The 18780-nt window shown below is 43.5% G+C and overlaps 2 protein-coding genes across 2 annotated transcripts in view; one reads left to right on the top strand and one right to left on the bottom strand.

The window, feature by feature from the left end:
• Positions 1-18780, bottom strand: part of map7d2a (MAP7 domain containing 2a) — a gene marked incomplete at both ends in the record, with an annotated part of 31388 nt that extends 12608 nt beyond the window's left edge. Inside the window, 7 exons of the mRNA XM_080749499.1 lie at positions 93-191; positions 3282-3372; positions 4107-4270; positions 7363-7440; positions 9184-9270; positions 11520-11618; positions 18741-18780. Of these exons, the coding sequence (XP_080605625.1) occupies positions 93-191; positions 3282-3372; positions 4107-4270; positions 7363-7440; positions 9184-9270; positions 11520-11618; positions 18741-18780 (658 nt within the window). The remainder of the gene's footprint in view (positions 1-92; positions 192-3281; positions 3373-4106; positions 4271-7362; positions 7441-9183; positions 9271-11519; positions 11619-18740) is intronic.
• Positions 5183-7287, top strand: LOC308304083 (E3 ubiquitin-protein ligase TRIM35-like; the record flags this gene model as incomplete). The annotated part of the gene is made up of 2 exons (XM_080748642.1): positions 5183-6302; positions 7274-7287. 2 exons carry the CDS (start codon positions 5183-5185, stop codon positions 7285-7287), a joined length of 1134 nt encoding a protein of 377 aa, XP_080604768.1.

Here is an 18780-nt window from a genome sequence, read left to right as displayed (position 1 = left end):
GAGATGCAGTAGTGGGACGACGAGGGTAGATAAGGGTGAGGGTGGTGGGTGGAGGGTGGCAGGTGTTGTTGAGGGGCATACAGTAACTTTACCAGATTCGCTGGAAGCAGGAAGGGGGCGGGCAATGCCATGGGGAAAGGCGGAGGCAGCGGAGGAGGAGGAGAAAGGGGGCGGGGCATTCTCACTGTCACCTACAGCCAGCAGAGGGCAGCAGCGGGAGCAGAGCAGAGACATCAGAGCATTAAGCGCAAAAACGTACTCCTTCTCCCACGTCCAAACTTTTCTTACGAATTTACGTCATTCCGAGCTTCGGAAAAGTCTCAGAGCTTTTCCCTCAGAAAGTTCTGTGACAGTGCAACCTCCAGGTGTCCTGGCTCTCCGAACTATAGTTCCGAAAGCCTGTGTGAGCCGAAAGATTTCCTGACGTCGGAAGGGTTATATATTGGCCTTTACGCCAATACGCCTGATTTACACTTGGCTACACGTCGTGTCGCAAGGTAAAAATAGCAGACCTACAAACCAACAACGCATCGTAACACGGTGCTTTGTGGTCTTGTAGATCTGCTGTTTTTGCCACGCGGCACCTGCACACAATTACTGTAGGTCAATGATGACAGTCAAAATACTGTCCAATGAGAGAATCATCCGCACTCACCCGAGCAGCAGTTTCTTATGTTCTTTTATTAATAGGTTTGCACATTCTTTGCATGTTCTTTGCATGTTCCCCCTTGTCCCCTAGGGTAGGTAGTAGGTACCCTCACAAAAACATGCAGTAATCCTGGTCTCTACATACTGCCTCCCCCTAGTGAACTGGTTGGAATAACGTGTTCCTTACACGCACTACGTCCCACTGGGGAAACATATCACCTGACCACCTGTCAGGTGATAAGAAGCGGCCTGCGCACTCCTCATGCATGGAAGGAAGAATGAGCTCATTTCGGAGCCCTCCCCAGGTTGGCAGAGGGAGAGTAGCGCCCAGGATTACAGCTAAGGCAATTGGCACTGGATGAAAAATGGGTTACAAAATCGTGGGACAATTATTTTTTTAGAGATTAATAGGTTTGCACTGCAGCAGCAGTCTATCTTTCTGCAGATAGACTGCTGCTGCTGTGAAAACCTATTAATAAAAGAACAGAAGAAATGACTCAGGAGAGAGCAGATGATCCTTTCATTGTATGTCCTCAGCAATCTGCACACAGCTAAATAAGAGGCCATTCCTCAAGAGACTCCCCTGGAGTTGAGCGTGCCTTCTCCTAACGTTTTTTAATCCGGTAGGAGAGTTGCTTCAAAATACTGTCCATCATCTGTATCTGTTCTCTATCTGTTTCTGTGTTCTAGAAACCGTAGCTATTCCATTCACTCTCAGTGTATGAAGAAACGGCTCTAAGAAATCATACTTTTCAGTATACTGTATATAACCCTGGCTGACATACCGGTAGCCTGCAGGAATGTATGTAGATCACTGTTGCATAAACGAAACCTAACTAAACGTAAAGTCTGCCCATTGTTAGCTCTCGCCCCACATGTCTAGAGTTATTACACTGTTTCTGAACATTACTGGCCTTTTCTGAATCGAGACAGAAAGGCTGGAAAGCTGGGAGGGAGAAGCACATGCAAGGACACTAGTTTTTTCTTAATCATTCAAACCGATAAACATGTATTACTGTTGATATATTGATATGACAGGCATTGACTCTAAGGCTTGCCCACCTAAATAAAACATCAGGGCAGGTGAAGTTTGCTTTCAGGTTGCCCGACCGGGCAATTGCTCATTTGAGAGGGGACGCAAAGATCTGTAAACACAACACGAGATATCTGTCTAAACACCTGAACGTGGCCAGCGTGATCTGTCTTCTGGTCTGTGGAATGTAAAATAAGAGCACTATTTACCTATAATGTGCTGTTTTTACTGTTGCTACACTTAAAAATATAGAATAACAAGTGTGAAACCATAGACATATTCAATCATTGCTACAGTATGTAGGTATTTGGATTTAGAGGTATTGAGGTGTGAAATCTTTTATCGCACAGCCCCAGAAAGTAAAGATATAAATGTTACATTGAGCGTTAATTAAATTCTTTACCTATCATTTTATAATGGACGATTTACTTTTCGGGCAAGTGGGCATGACCCTTGGGCAAGTAGAACATGACCTGTACTTGTCTGATGGGCAAGTGCCTCTGAGACCTTAGTGTCAACCCCTGTATTGTATATTTCTAATTATATCCACAGCAGATTGACTGTACAGTACCTATATAAACATCCTACCTAGATTGTTAACAGGTCATACATTATGCAAATCTTGGTCGGCCCAGTGGCAGACAGCCTGACCAGACTTTAAATAGCACTTTTGATTCCTACTACTTTACGATAGTTCTTGGTTTACCCATCATTTTATTGTTTACTCTTGAAGCTTACAGTCAATCTCTCTCGATTACCATTATCTGACCTGTGCTGCAATATATGACAACTGAATTCTCCTTGTCTGTCTGTCTGTTAACTGAATCTATCTACAGTATCTAATATATTAATAGTCTGCACTCAGTTACACACCATACGTAGGTGTGCATGAAAAGTTGCATTCCAAACTACGATATGCGCAAATGTGATATATGTCATTGTCCATTTAAACTAATGTTTGGCATGAAAGTAAAATGTAATATGGATAATTATTAAATTGTGTATTATCTTAGCCCCCTCGCTAGCACTGTAGAGAACACCATGCAGCAGTATTTCTCCATGGATGTACCGGTACATACAGGAGCACATCACCAAAGTGGATGCGCAGCATTTTGGAATGAAAGCCTTCGCAATCAACCTCATTCCATCGGTGTGGAACATCACATCAGGAGGAGAAACGCACACGGTATGAATGCATCCATGTCCATGCACTCCTCAGCAGCCAGCAAGGTATGCAAGGAGCAGGCCAGGTAGAGAGGCTCTCTCATCACATGCACGCACGCGCGCTCACTCACACACACACACACACACACACACACACACACACACACACACACACACACACACACACACACACACACACACACACACACACACACGTATGTGCACTCACTCTCATAATACAACCAGTCTACTACCGTAATTCATTGACCGGCTGTTACGTGTAATGATGTCCAACTGTAACATAATCCCATCCCGTCATTATGTTCTCATTATGTTCTCCTGATTTCCCATCATCAGTCATCACCCATCAGCATCCATCATCGGCCATTCACCGCTAATCAGTGCTGAGATAACATGTCCTCCATTGTCTCCTTACCTCCTGCAGGACAGCGGATCCAGCGGCGGGTCCTCTGCTCCAGCTGCAGGCTCCTCTCCAGGGAGCGCCTCATCAGGGCCTCAAGACGCTCCTGGGCAGCACAACAGGGACAGGTACAGCACAGGTCTATGTTACACTTTGTAACACACTGGCTGAACTACTGCTAAGTAAGCCATTAAGACTGGCCGGGGACGCGTAACTTGTGTGTGAGCCAGGGCATACGAGCGGAGTGGAGTGCGAGCGGTGCGGGGAGAGGAGCGAGCCGTTTTTTAGTTGAGCGTGAGCGAGCAACTTCTATAATGGGTCTGAGCGCCGACCCTCCTCCGCTCCGAGCCGATCCTGTTCCAACAAAACAGTGCCGAGTGAACAGCTCTCCAAGTCTCCATCAAAGCCGAGGCTCACGTTACCGCAGCCATTTGTGTTGGGAACACACTGGCAAAGGAGAAAGTGTTTCGGACCTGGTAGCAAACTACTTTTTTGACAATGATTGACGACCCTGAGCGGAGCATGGAGCGAGCGCAGAGCGAGAGATGCGAAAATCAAGTTGAGCGACGGAGCGGCGGGGAGCGGAGCGGCCCGGTGGCCGACCAGAGTGACGAGCGAGTGGGACAAGAGCCCTCTGGAGCGTGGAGCGGCTTTTGTCACCGCTCCACTCCGCTCGCGTGCCCTGGTGTGAGCTTGTATATCTGCTATTTTTTAATAGTCAAAGCAAAGAATAATGGTTAAAGTGCATGGTTCAAATCCAAAGTCACACAGATTTGCGTTCAGGAGGTCTAAGTGGGTTTTAATCCATGCACTACTAGGCGATGGTAAAGAGGAGCAGACCTTGTCCTCCTCCAGCTGCTGCCTGCGTTTCTCCTCCACGGCGGCCCTGCGCTGCTCCTCCTTCTGCCTCTGCTCCTCCAGGCGCCTCCATCGCTCCTCCACCGTGCGCTCGTACTGCAGCCGCGCTCTGCGCTCCTTCTCTTTGATCAGCTGCTCCCGAGCCGCTGGGAAAGAAGCAGAAACATGTTGTCATTTGTTGCCCCAAACGGAATAGCTTGTTCACACTTACTCAATACTCGATGATAACACAAACAGCAGTTTAAATGAACCCTTTAAAATTATTCTACACATGCCTTCTAAATCAGTGGATCTCAAACTTTTTTCGCCCCAAAATGCTTTGTACCAGGGACTCGAAATTATTCAAAGATTTTTCAAAAATGTTCCAAAATAGCGGTAACTCGCTGTGAGCTTGTACGTGTATAGCCAGCGCAAAAACCAAACATGATAATTTCCTGGTTTTGACGGGTTAATGCGAATCAAACAAAATGATAGCTACCCGGTGTGTATGGAAAACGTAAAGCGGACTATAATTAGCACCACCATGATTTGAACTATCTGTTGAGTAGAGGTTCTTTAAGGGTTAACTTGAGGCATACAGTAGGCTGTAAAGCACTTTGAACGGTATAAGGTCCACTCTGGAACGATAAGAACACAACCTATTCATTCTGTTCCTTTTAATGTCTATACTAAAGAAATAAAAGATTGTCCTGTCACCATTCAACCGATTCAATGTGGATTCAGGGTGCATGCGTGCGTGCATGCATGCTTGTGTGTGTGTCTCTGTCAAAGCTCCACCCCTTACCAAACTCTTACTAAGACAAACGATAAGACTCACCATCAAACGCACAAAGTCCAGTGAGGAAGGACTTACTCTTTTTTCCACAACTACAGGAGGGAATAATACTGACCAAAACAACTCAAACCTGCTGCTGACTCCGTCAGCTGGATGGACGTTAACAAGAAGCAGGATTCAAAGTGAAAGTAAACTTCAGGGAACATTCTGGAAGAGGAAGTGTTACCAGCACTGACTGGCTGAGTGCCAGTGTTTAGCGTGAGCGAGTGTTACAGTAGTTAAAATGGCTTCGAAGTTGTTTCTCTCAGAGGAGGACTTTTCCTGTCCTGTGTGCTGTGACATCTTTAAAGATCCCGTTGTCCTGTCATGCAGCCACAGCTTCTGTAAAGCCTGTCTGCAGGAATGGTGGCGAGAGAAGAGAATAAAGGAGTGTCCAGTTTGTAAGGAAATATCTTCGACGGATCATCCACCTCGTAACCTGGCTCTGAAGAACCTGTGTGAGGCCTTCATACAGGAGAGACATCAGAGAACTTCAGGGTCTGAGGTTCTCTGCAGTCTGCATGCAGAGAAACTCAAACTCTTCTGTCTGAAATGTCAACGTCCAGTGTGTCTTGTGTGTCGAGATTCTAAAAAACACACAAACCACAGAATCAGACCCATCGATGAAGCTGCAGTGGATTACAAGGAGCATGTCCAGAAATCACTCAAGCTCTTGCAAGGGAAACTGGAGGTCTTTAATAAAACTAAAACAAACTATGACCAAACAGCTGAACACATTACGTTCCAGACCCGGCGCACAGAGTTGCAGATGAAGGAACAGTATAAGAAGCTTCGTCAGTTTCTACATGAGGAAGAGAAGGCCAGCATCACCGCACTGAGGGAGGAAGAGCAGCAGAAGAGTCAGATGATGAAGGAGAAGATTGTGTATCTGAACAGAGACATATCAACCCTTTCAAACAAAATCAGATCCATAGAGGAAGATCTGAGAGCTGAACACATCTCCTTCCTGCAGAACTACAAGACCACAATGAAAAGAGTCCAGCTCACACTGCAGGACCCACAGCCGCTCTCAGGACCGCTAATAGACGAAGTCAAACACCTGGCCAGCATGACCTTCAGAGTCTGGGACAAGATGAAGGACATTATCTCTTACAATCCTGTGATTCTGGACCCCAACACTGCCTATCCAAAATACATCCTGTCTGATGACCTGACCAGTGTGAGATGTGGAGAGAGACAGCAGCTTCCTGACAACCCAGAGAGGTTTGACTACTATCCCTTTGTCCTTGGTTCTGAGGGCTTTAACTTCGGGACTCACAGCTGGGATGTTGAAGTTGGACACAATACAAACTGGGCAGTAGGTGTGCTACCAGAGTCCGTTTCGAGGAAGGAGATGAAAGGGGGTAAAATCTGGAGATTAAAGTTATATGAAGGTAAATACACAGCATTCTCGTCCTCGCCATGGTCAGTCACTGTTCTCTCAAAGAAGAGGAAACCCCAGAGGATCAGAATCCAACTGGACTGGAATGAAGGAAAGCTGTCATTCTCTGATCGTGATACCAACACACACATACACACCTTCACACACAGATTCACTGACACACTCTTTCCATTCATTTATACTGGTCATGGTGGTACTCTGAAAATGTTACCAAGGACGATCAGTGTAACTCTGGACAATGTAGTTAGACGTGAGGAGGATGATGATGATGATGATGATGATGATGATGATGATGATGATGATGATGATGATGATGATGATGATGATGACAACAACAACTTCTACATAGACAACTATGACGTTGAATGAAGATGATGATGATAAATTGTAGATTGATAGAGCTTTTTTGACAAAACACGTTCTACCAGTGATGGTAATGTTAACAATAATAACATGATAATACTGACAATGTTAATGGCAATGGTGATATTGTCAACGAAATTATATCCCAAAAATATACAAATTGTACAAGGATATCTAGACCTTCAACACTTATCAGGCCAAGGACCCCTTAGCTGAGAGAGAGAGAGGTGAAGCAGGGACCACACTACATATTGGATTCACGTTAAATGTGTGTTCTTCTCAGACAATACTTTGTAAACTTGACCTTTGGCTTGGTACTTGGTCTGCTCTTGTTTTCCTTGAACACCAAAGCCCATCTACAAGCAGTTTGTGCCTTTTTTTTACTATTTTGAATATTTTTTGAACATTTGAACATTTCTAAATAATGAAATATTTAAAAATGTTTTTCAAAATAGTAAAAAAAGGCAAAGAAGTTTAGGCATAAGGCATAAGGCATGGATCAAAATACAGCCCAAGTCAAATCACACAAAGATTTAGCGGTCCCGATGCAGTATCTCCCCGGACCTCCAGTTGAAGACCCTTGACCTAGATAGTTTTACTTTGTTTTCCTGCAGTTTGTGTTCAAAATTGATTTACCGGTATTAAAGATCATCTCTTACCCAGACTCTTCTCTCTCTCCTCCCGTCGTTCTTTGGCTAAACGCATTCTGTCATCTGTCTTCATGTAGCCTTCCACGTCTGAAAGACATTAAACACCACAAAGACAAACCCATCATTCTTTACAGACATTTCTTTTGTTGCGACCGTCAGGGAGCAGTTTACTATGAAAACCTCCACCGGCCGTCCGTCCGTCGGTCGGTCGGTCGGACGGTCGGTCGGTCGGTCACACGTCACACGTCACACCTTTGCCCTGCTCATATCTCCGCATCAGTATATAGGGCTTGTTTGTTTATTGCGACCGTCAGGGAGCAGTTTACTATGAAAACCTCCACCGGCCGTCCATCCGTCGGTCGGTCACACGTCACACGTCACACCTTTGCCCTGCTCATATCTCCGCATCAGTATATAGGGCTTGTTTGTTTATTGTATGACATCACGCCACATCATCAGCTGTGGACTCTGTGATGTCATCGTATCGCATCAGTATATAGGGCTTGTTTGTTTATTGTATGACATCACGCCACATCATCAGCTGTGGACTCTGTGATGTCATCGTATCTCCATATATGGCCATCTCCGTATATGGAGATATAAGTCGTCCATGCCCAAGTATGGGCTGGTGAGGTCAGACTTTGTGTGATGCGTAGGTTATCTCCATATATGGAGATTCAACATTCCAGGCAATGCTCTCTTCCCTGGTGAGAATTGCCCCTTTATATAGGGCTTGTTTGTGTATTGTATGACATCACGCCACATCATCAGCTGTGGACTCTGTGATGTCATCGTATCTCCATATATGGCCAGCTCCGTATATGGAGATATAAGTCGTCCATGCCCAAGTATGGGCTGGTGAGGTCAGACTTTGTGTGATGCGTAGGTTATCTCCATATATGGAGATTCAACATTCCAGGTGTAACTATGGCTACCCGTATGACGTGAGAGGTGGAGGTTGTGATATTTGTGGAGATAAGCGACCAACGGTCGCTTATCTCCCGATTAGGGAGTCTTACTGGTATATTTCCTCTACCGGCAGTAACCAACATTGTACCTTATAACTTAACTTCTTAAATTTTGTAAAAGAGAAATACATCTCAAACTTTTTACTGGTTAAATAAAGGTTATAATGGGGCACCTTTGCCACATGTCACTCCCCACCTCTCCCCCCATTTCCTGTCAGTCTACTCTCCTATCCAATAAAGGCATAAAAGCCCCGAAACAAATCTTAAAAAAATAAAATAAAAGGATAAAGGTTATAATAACCCTAATAACCTAAGACTTAAGACTTTGCTGATTGTAAACCTAAATCCCATTTTCAGACATGAAAAGAATATACTGTACCGGTATATAGTGTGGGGAAGAAATACCCTTTTTTCTGTAAATTTCTCCTGTGAAATTCAGAAATGTATGCCCATGACAATGGGCATAAAATTCTATGTGTACACCTGACAATGCAAATATAGACATAAACAGTATTGATATGGCATGGCTCTGCAGTAGTCTAGTCCTCTTTTAGAGGGTCTGTCCGTGTTCACATATGTTTTATAGTTGTTATATTCATTTCATTAAAACCTTTAACTGATGTCACAGGTTGGCCATGAAGTCTGAGATCCATTTTGTCCCACACATACATATATGATCCCCTCACATCCAAACAATAGGATATACATCAGGTTCAAAATCTGTGATGTTAAACTTATCATACCTCATCTAACTTAACTTACCTTATAAAATGGTTCTGATAAGTTTGGAGTTGAAGAAAGGGTGATGTGATGATGTGATGTGTGAGTGAAAGCTAGCAGTAGTGAGACTTACATGGTTTACCTGTGTGGTTGTTTGTGCTGCCGTTTGCCCCGTGTAAAGGAGACGGGAGGCCATTTATCAGAGGCTTCCTCTCTGTGCTGGACGGAGCTGAGAGGATCAGACAGGAGACACTCAGCACAAAGTACACAAGCATTGCAGTGTCATATTCAAGATGTCAGCCGCACAAACACATTATTATTTAACCCATTAAGATCTGAGAACGATTCTACAGAATGTCAAAGTTTTTAATGTCAAGGACCCCTAGAATTATATGTATTTGATTTGCACACATTTTCACAATTTTTCAAAAATAGCAGATCTACAAGTTTGCAGTGTGAGCTTGTAGATCTGCTATTTTTGAATAGCCAAAGTTTAAAAAAACAAATGGTTAATGTGTTTATGTGACACAGATGCGTTCCCAGTCTTAATGGTCATCATGATTGCTTTCTCTATGCTAGGGCAGGCTGATCTTATTCATCTTTACTGTAATGTTGAGTTCTTCTCAACAGTGATGATTAATTGTTGAGATATCAGAATTACCGCTACCCTGTCTGTCTGATTTTAAGTCTTGCATAGTCAGACAACTATTCCACATTCTCCAAATGTTCTATAGAGTCTGGAACTACACCTTCCGTTCCACAAAATTTCAAAATATCTTTACATTTTATTTTTTAATTTCCATTTCTGATAAGCAGCCAGCTATATAGCCTTTGATTATTTTTATTTTCCAATTTGAGCGACTGTAAACATGAAACGGAAGCGGGGAGAAGTAGGCGTCAAATCCACTGTATCCTCGTCATCCATCATTTTCAGAGCCTCTGTGCTCCAGACTTTATGACGGAAGCATTTGAAAATTGTGGGAGGACTAGTCTGACGTGGATATATTACTGCATTACGTGACAGATATTCATCAAAGCGGCGGCAGCAGCATGCACTACAGTTTGTGTTCAGACTAGGGATGGGACGATAAGTGATATTATCGTATAGTATATCGTGATAAAAAACACTCACAATAATGGTATCATGGAGATTTCATTTATCGTGATATCGTCTTCCGTCACTGGGTTCAATTCACCTTTTGCTGAGCTGCATATCCGGTACCACTTAAACCCTCCAGAATTGGTAAAAGGTACTTATAATATACGTACTTGATAGTCTTTTTTTTCCACTCTCTATCAAATGTCTTTGCCAAAACATAGCCGATCTACAAGATCACAACGCGTCGCAACGCGACACGTTGTGAGCTTGTAGATCTGCTATTTTTTTTGGACAAAGTTCCGCCCAAGGATAATGGATTTTGATTACCGCGATAATATCGCGAATCGAGATTTCTTTTGTCACAATAATCGTGATGTGACATTTTCATATCGTCCCATCCCTGGTTCAGACAGACAGAGGGCGATATAAGAGAGTTGAACGCTCGGGAGCCTCAACATGAGGCTGCACTCTAATGAGGTTGAAAGCACTGCGTTGCAAAAAGCCCCAGCCAAGGCAAGGACACACTGCAGGCATGGGGGGGGGGGGATATACAGTATGCAGAGCTACTGGGGATGGTTGCCCTTGGTCACTGCACAGAATTATTCTGAACGTCTCCTTATTGTCATGCTGTGCTGCTGTGCTGTGCTCAGTTATGGTGTCAGCAACTGTAGTTAAGGTAAACAAAAAGAAACATCATAGATCTGCTGCTTACAGCTATAGACACCTTTCATTGTCTTTCACCTCAATATGTTCATTGTAAGGTCTGTGATATGTGTATACGCCACAATAGGAATGTGTTATATAGCATATATCGTCGCTGTCGGGCAGAAACCTTTATCTCCAAATTTAAATTTGATGTGTTTCTTTTTGTTTGTTTTTGTTAATTAAGCCCTACTTGATCACTCTACAGCGTCACACAAAAGCATCAAAACTTTTAGCAGATCCACAAGCTTGAAACGCGATGCTTCGCACCGCGTTTCAAGCTTGTAGATCTGTTACCTTTGCTATTTCTTTTATTTGATTCCTGGAAAGTAACAGTTTCGGACATATGAGGTTTCCATGATCTGACAGGGATGATATGCAATAACTCAGATCAAAACGGCTGTGTCACTGTTGTGGCATTTTTTTACCCTGCAGACAAAACAGCAGATCTATGAGTTCACAGAGCTTATGTAGATCTGCATGTTTTCCCACGAGTGAGTGACACCGGTGAGAAAAGGTATTTTACTGTACATGCAGAGCTGCTGAGGTCAGTATGAAGCCCCAATTTTACCACAGAAAATAACTGATCTTGGAGTGGAAAAAGTGCTTTTCTCCACATAATAAGCACTGGGGATGAAGTGTGCGTAGAAGGAGAAAGATGAAGACGCAAGCCTTACTGGTTTTCCCGGTGGACGGTGCTCGGGCCGGGGAGTTCTGGCCATTGCTGGGAGATCTTTTATCAGCAAGCAGAGGTGCTGATGATGACATTCCTTCAGCTATAGTGGAGAAAAGAAACACAGAAAGACAGAAAGAAAGAGCTCAGGGACTGCAGGTCTATACTGTATGTGTGACGCATTTGATGTGACGCATTTAAATGCACAATGAAATATCCATCAGGGAAAGCAAAGAAGACATATATATCGTCGTTGTCGCGTTTTGATTGATTGATTGAAGACTATTATAAGTTTGCATAGGAAAAGGTACAGTTTCATGATGGTACAGTTCACTGGTACAAGGTCTACTAAAAGGAGATCCATGAAAAGACTAAGCTTATTTCCACAGGAAACCATTTAAGTATCTCATATAACATTGAATGACAGACGAATAGAACACAGTACTATGCAGTAGATTTGTAAATAAAAATAAAATGAAAGATAAAAACAAGAAAACAGTAAGTCTGAACAAACAGTAAGTATATACAAAGAAGGGGCTGGGGGCGGTAGGGCTGGGCTAGGTTTGTCTTTTTACCAGTTGCGAACGCAGTAGGAGCGAGATCATTTAGCGACCTACAACCGGGTCGCGACGTGGTCGGTAGTTTTCAGCGACCGGGTCGCTAAATCGAGCGACCGGGTCGCTAAATCACCGACCGCGCCGCTAAATCGACCGACCCGGTCGCTAAATCTACCGACCTGCCTGCAGTTTTAGGTCGGTAGATTTAGCGACCCGGTCGGAAGATTTTGCGCCCCAGTCGGTCGATTTAGCGACCCGGTCGCTCGCTTTAGCGACGCGGTCGGTGATTTAGCGACGCGGTCGGTGATTTAGCGACCCGGTCGGGAGGTTGCGTGGCAGGTTAGCCTAACTGAGGTAACGGTGGGGAGGTTGCGTGGCAGGTTAGCCTAACTGAGGTAAGGTTACTGAGGTTAGGTTTAGGGTTAGGGTTAGGGTTAGTAGGTCGGTGGAAGCGACCACCGGTCGGTGGATTTACCTACCCGGTCGCCACCGGCGCCTAACTCCGTCCCCACTAGGGGGAGCACAAATACAGGGGACATTTCGGCGCCGCAAAGCGGCGCCGCGAAAAATCGGGTATTTGCGGATATTAAGTCGTCTAAAATGGATAATTTCGGGTATAAAGTCAACTAAGGCGGGTTTCCTTCATTAAGTAATTTTCGGGTGTCTTTGGGGCTTCACATTGGATGTTATGCTAACACCAGGCAGTCAGTTCTGTTCAGTTCTGTTCATATTAACTCACCCATTTCTCCATTCCTGCTATCTCAATTCCTCCTCCATCTGAACCATCCAAATTCCAAAAGTTGCCGTTCTGTTAACCATATTCGCCGCAAAACTTCTTCCGAGTTTTACTTAATTACTCCAGTAACCACACAACAACAACAGATATCACACAGCAGCGTTCCGTCTTTTTTTACCGTCCGGGCTAGAACACACACTCGCTGCAGTGGGTTCCTGGCTTAGCCCAAGCCCAGGCCATGGGGGGGAACCATGGAGCGAGTGTGTTCTTACCCGAACGTTAAAGGAAGACGGACACGCCTGGTTTAGCTCTTCTTAAAACAGTATCTCCCTCTCTCTCTCTCTCTCTCTCTCTCTCTCTCTCTGTCTGAGCTCCCGTGGCACGCGTCGTCATTCCACCAGTCGCAGAATTAATTAATTGAAAGATATTGTAGAAGCGCGGCCCGGGACGGGACGGGACGGGGGGGGGACGGGGGGGGACGGGGGGGGGGGTGGGGGTGCGGGAGGGGGAGCCGGGCTCCCCCTACTGGCAGATTGGGGGAGCCTTTGCTCCCCTTGGCTCCAATAAACAGGCGCCAGTGCCGGTCGCTGGATTAGCGTCCCAGTCGGTGGAATTAGCGTCCCGGTCGATGGAATTAGCGTCCCAGTCGGTCGATTTAGCGACCCGGTCGCTCGCTTTAGTGCCGCGGTCGGTGATTTAGCGACCCGGTCGCTCCATTTAGCGACCCGGTCGCTCGCTTTAGTGCCGCGGTCGGTGATTTAGCGACCCGGTCGCTCCATTTAGCGACCCGGTCGCTCGATTTTGCAACCCGGTCGCTGAAAACTACCGACCACGTCGCGACCCGGTTGTAGGTCGCTAAATGATCTCGCCCTCTCTCTGCGAACGGCTGCTGCCTGTAAGTGGTTTTTCAGGGCATGGAAACCTTGTAAGTCCAAAAGCGCTAGTTTTGTATTTATCATTTTAAAAATGAACTTAACTAGTGAAAACAGCCGACCTACAAGCACACTGTGCTTGTAGATCTGCTGTTTTCACTAGTTCTATGCGATGGCCTTGTATGATGAAGCAGGGCTTTACTTAGCGAAAAAACGTACACATTTGAAACTTGGAGATACAAGGTTTCTGCCCGACAGTGACGATATGTACCTGTAATAGTAAAATGATAGAATTTGATTTCAGTCGTTAAAACATGGTTGCACAGAGCATAGGGTTGTGATCCAATATAGGATGTTAACGATTTCCGGTTTCTTAATGATTCCCTCTTAACGGTTCCTTTTATTGACTACTATAGTGGGTTCCAAATGGGAGGTCTGTAACTCCAAGAGTGTACAAATGCCAAATGGAGCAATGAAGTACACTCTCAGAGTTATGGTGGTCCATGAAATGTAAAAGGTTGAGAAGCACTGGTATTATAATTATACAGCAGACATATGAAGTCCACATTACCCGCTCTGACAGTGTGATAAAAGCGGATCCTGTAATGTTTCCAAATGTGATGGAACTGATTCCTGGTTCCTCAATGTTGTATCCGGTTCTTCCCGATTCCTCTGGTTCCGGATCCCATCCCTAACAGAGCATTGTTAATTTGTACGCACCATACAGTGATCATGGTTGTATGAAGGATTCAACACTGCTGTTAGACACTAACAACCCCGGGCTACTGAAATGGTTTTTGTCTCCTTTGTTTCCTGTTGAAATAAGCTTAGTCTTTTCATGGATCTCCTTTTAGTAGACCTTGTACCAGTGAACTGTACCGTCATGAATCTGTACATTTTCCTATGCAAACTTCTAATAAAGCCTTCAATCAATCAATCAAAGTCTAGTAGCACAGAACAATATTTGAAAGACAATATTGTTTTTAGCTGAAGTGCTCAGGAAACATACTTTATGAAGAAATAGTGGACAGCTGTACAAGGAATTTCACATTATACTGACGTAGGCAACCACATATTGGCTGCACAAACCCAATAGAGAATAAATAATATAATATAAACTACAATAACATTTCAAGGGCAGAATCATTTGGTCTGGAATAATTATTGTATAGTATACTGCAAACCTCCGCCCAGGGTTAAACATCTCAATCCCACTTTGCTCATTTGAATATTTGGCCTGCTGGCAACAGAAAGGTCATGGGGTCATCAAAATAAACAGGTTTGTTCCTCTTGGGAGCCCGCATGAAATGTGCACACAGTGAATGTCAAAGCAATCCAGACATTACATTTCACAATATGTGGGTCACAGACAGACAAATAGACGTACGGGCGTCATTACATAAACTCCTTGGCCGAGGTAGATAGACTAATGAAACCATTCAACAGTTCAAGAGGGATGTACTCTGTGCTTGATACCCAGACTCCCAGAGTAGACTACAGACTGAGCTCTGGGTAAAACAGCTTTTTGTTTATAGTGGCCCAGTTGCTTGGAATGACCTACAGCTTTCAATAAATATCAATTCTGTTATAACATTATTGTCACTCACTTTAAAACCCTGATTGAAGAAAACCTACCCACAAATATCTGCAACAGAACAGTTTTTAATTGTTTACATTTATTTGTGCTTTTTTTTTTTATCTGGAAGGATGTTTTAATAAATGTATTGTTGTATTTTAAATTGTACTGTATATTGACGACACAATCAGGGCAACCTCAATGTCCTTTGGAGGATAAATACTTTTTTGAAAGAATGAATATAACAACAGCATTGATTTGGAATGTTATAATCAATATGCTTTTGGCCAGAATACATTTTTGAGATATGGCAATTCTTGAAAATAAACTTGCTGACAACGCGAAGATTGGTATATCATTCCTGAAGCCTGCATCTGCTGTGTGTTATTATTGCACAGAGTGATTGCTTTATATGTCCCTCATGAGAGCAGAGAAACCAAGACGTCCGGTAGACATTACTGTTCAATCATGTTACTGGCAAGTGTGAGGATGTGGCTCAGCAATTATATAAAGATGTTCCATCCTGGGCAGTGGTGGAAGTACAAAAGTATCTGTATAAAAAAAAAAAAAAGATTACTTAAAGTACCAAAATCAGAAAGTACTCATTCTGCAAAATGTCCCATTTCACAAGTTTTCAAATGTATAAAAATAATCTTTTATTGAAAATAGCGACACATTGTAAACTTGTAGATCAGCTACCGGTATTTTCAAATGGCCGAAATGTATATGGGGCTGAAGTGGGTAATGTGTTTTTATACTCCAGTTAAGTAAAAATACCTCAAAAGTGTACATTACTTGGGTGCATGTACTTACTTTACCCCACTGTTCCTGGGTCATAAAATAAAGAAGCTGTTGATTACAAGTTTATAAGCACATATAGGCCTACATTAAAAGGTCCTACATACCGGTATGAAAATAATGTCCAGAATAAAAGGAATGATAGAATTGTGTGCTTTTTCTTGCCAACACGTTATATTCCAATTTGTCATTTTAACTATGACTGTTGTTCAATCACTCACTACTGACATTCCTTACCAAGGTGCTTATCAATGTCTTAAAGGAGTAGTTCACCCCCAAAATGACTTTTTTTCCCCATTGATTAGTCATGCCATGGAGAGTAGAGTTCAATAATATTTTTGGGTTTTTGTCACATTCCTAAGACAAAAATTTGATTCAAGTAAATTTACCCCCATTGATTCCGGATGGGGACCCGTTTCTTACCCCCATTGATTCCGGATGGGGACCCGTTTCGAAACGGATCCCCATCCGGAACGAATGGGGGTACATTTATTGTTATCACATTTTTGTCTTAGGAATGCGACAAAAAACCAAAAATATTATTGAACTCTAGTCTCCATGGCGTGACTAATCAATGGAAAAAAAGTCATTTTGGGGGTGAAGTACTCCTTTAAGGATGCTAGCTATACAGCTTGGTTACAAATGTAAACTGCTTGTGTTCATATTTGGAAGCCTCTGTAATGTCCATAAATCAGTTGTGAGAGGCCTGCAGATTGAAGGAATGTCTAAGCCAAGAGCTAAGGCATTGGCAAAATTCTGTTCAGTGTCTGTGATAATCGGCAGTCGCTACATATGGAGGAGGCAATGCTTCCTGTACCCATGATCTGATCTGTATCCTGAAATACTTGTTGAGTTTCACAAGTTTGTGCAATTGTTTGTGTTCAAGAAATTCTTTAAATCTCTTTAAAGTTGAATTGTGTGTGTGTGTGTGTGTGTGTGTGTGTGTGTGTGTGTGTGTGTGTGTGTGTGTGTGTGTGTGTGCGTGCGTGCGTGCGCGCGTGCGTGCGTGCGTGCGTGTCGAAGGGGGTTCGTTATCTCTGTCAAAATGAACGATTGGACGCTTATGTTTTTGCCCTTGTGCCTGTGTGCCTGTTTGTCTGTCCGTCTGTCTGTCCAGGGCTATAATCTTGCAAACCACTGGAACGATCAGCACCAAATCTCTTGTGCACAAGTACGCTAAGTCCAAATAGTAATATTAATTTGGAGGTCCTTTACATGAAAAGGTTTGAGAAACCCTAAACTGACGTCACTGACTGGTCTGGTCACACTTCCTCTCGTTAGTAAGTCAGGGTGGCACTGGCCTCATTTTCAAGGATAGAATATCTGGGAAAATGTGGTACATACCCAAGGTACCAGAACAAAATGTATTTTACTCTTATGTACACCTGTACACATGCTCTAAGAATAAATAAATCATTGAACCTATACAAGTAACAGGGATTTGCCAATATTCCTCATAACTATTATTGTAATCTCTGGATGTTTTCTGTTTTCTTTTGGCCTCCTAAATTAGAACAACTAGTCATCACTCCTTTACAAACCAAACCATCCCGAGATTTACTTACAGGCTATAGTTTTAGTTGACCAGAATCCCCTGATTTCTATATAGTAGGCCTATTTCCCTTCTCTATACCAAATCTTTTTGCCGAATCTACAAGCTCACAAGTCGCAAGAGTTCAGTTTAGGCATAGTTTTACGGAGGTTAAGATTGGGAATAAGGCAATTTTCACAATATTTATCTGTGAATCACAAAATGTAATGCTTCAACTCCGACAATTCCAAGTGCTTATCAGGGTGAGGGGACCCAGTTCAAATATGATTAATTGGGGTGGTTCCCAGTTCAAATATGATTATTTGGGGTAGTTCCCAGTTCAAATATATGATTATGTCCTATACAGTCCTCTTCAGTGATGAGGATGAGAGTGCAGCAGCCCAATCCAAGCATGTTTAGTCCCGACAGGACAGTTCTCTCATCTAGACTCTAGAATAGAACATGTCCTCATCTAAGGGGCACAAGTGATTGCTGGATGGAATGACAATTATGTAACCATCTGGCCCCATGCCAGCCCATTATACTGTCTGTCTACTCAAGTCCAACTCAAACCCAATTATTGAACACAGATAACAAGGTATTACAGTTGTGGCCAAAGCAACAGAAATGAGCTGATAGTGTTCATAGCAATCAGTTCCTTATGAAAACCAATTACACACACACACACACACGCACGCACGCACGCACGCACGCACGCACGCACGCACGCACGCACGCACACACACACACACACACACACACACACACACACACACACACACACACACACACACACACACACACACACACACAGGGCCTAAAGCCTTTATGGGACAGTGCAGTTTAAACTAGCAAATCAACAAAGCCAAGCTATTTAAATGTAGAGGCAATACAATCTGTTCTCCAGCACATTTAAAAATAATGTGAAAACAATTCGTTTCTTGGGACAGAAAGGGATGGAAAAAAGGCAAGCTGTCCCAATGAATGGATTGTACTCCTCAAAGAACAGATTGGCCTGGGTACATCAATATCAGTTGCGTCATTAGAATGAATGTGCCATCATAGAGAGAAAAGCCATTCCCTAAAAAAAATGCAACGACACAACGACAAACGTTGTGCTTTAGTTTAAACCATAGCCTATGGTTCTTATCTTACCTGTCAGCACATGAGTCGGCGAAATGACTGTCTTCGCCAT

The sequence above is a fragment of the Nannobrachium achirus genome, assembly GCF_963921795.1.
Source record: "Nannobrachium achirus genome assembly, chromosome: 19".
Lineage (NCBI taxonomy): Eukaryota > Metazoa > Chordata > Actinopteri > Myctophiformes > Myctophidae > Nannobrachium > Nannobrachium achirus.
Note: the sequence above shows the minus strand (reverse complement) of the source record. Positions and strands in the feature narration are given on the sequence as shown.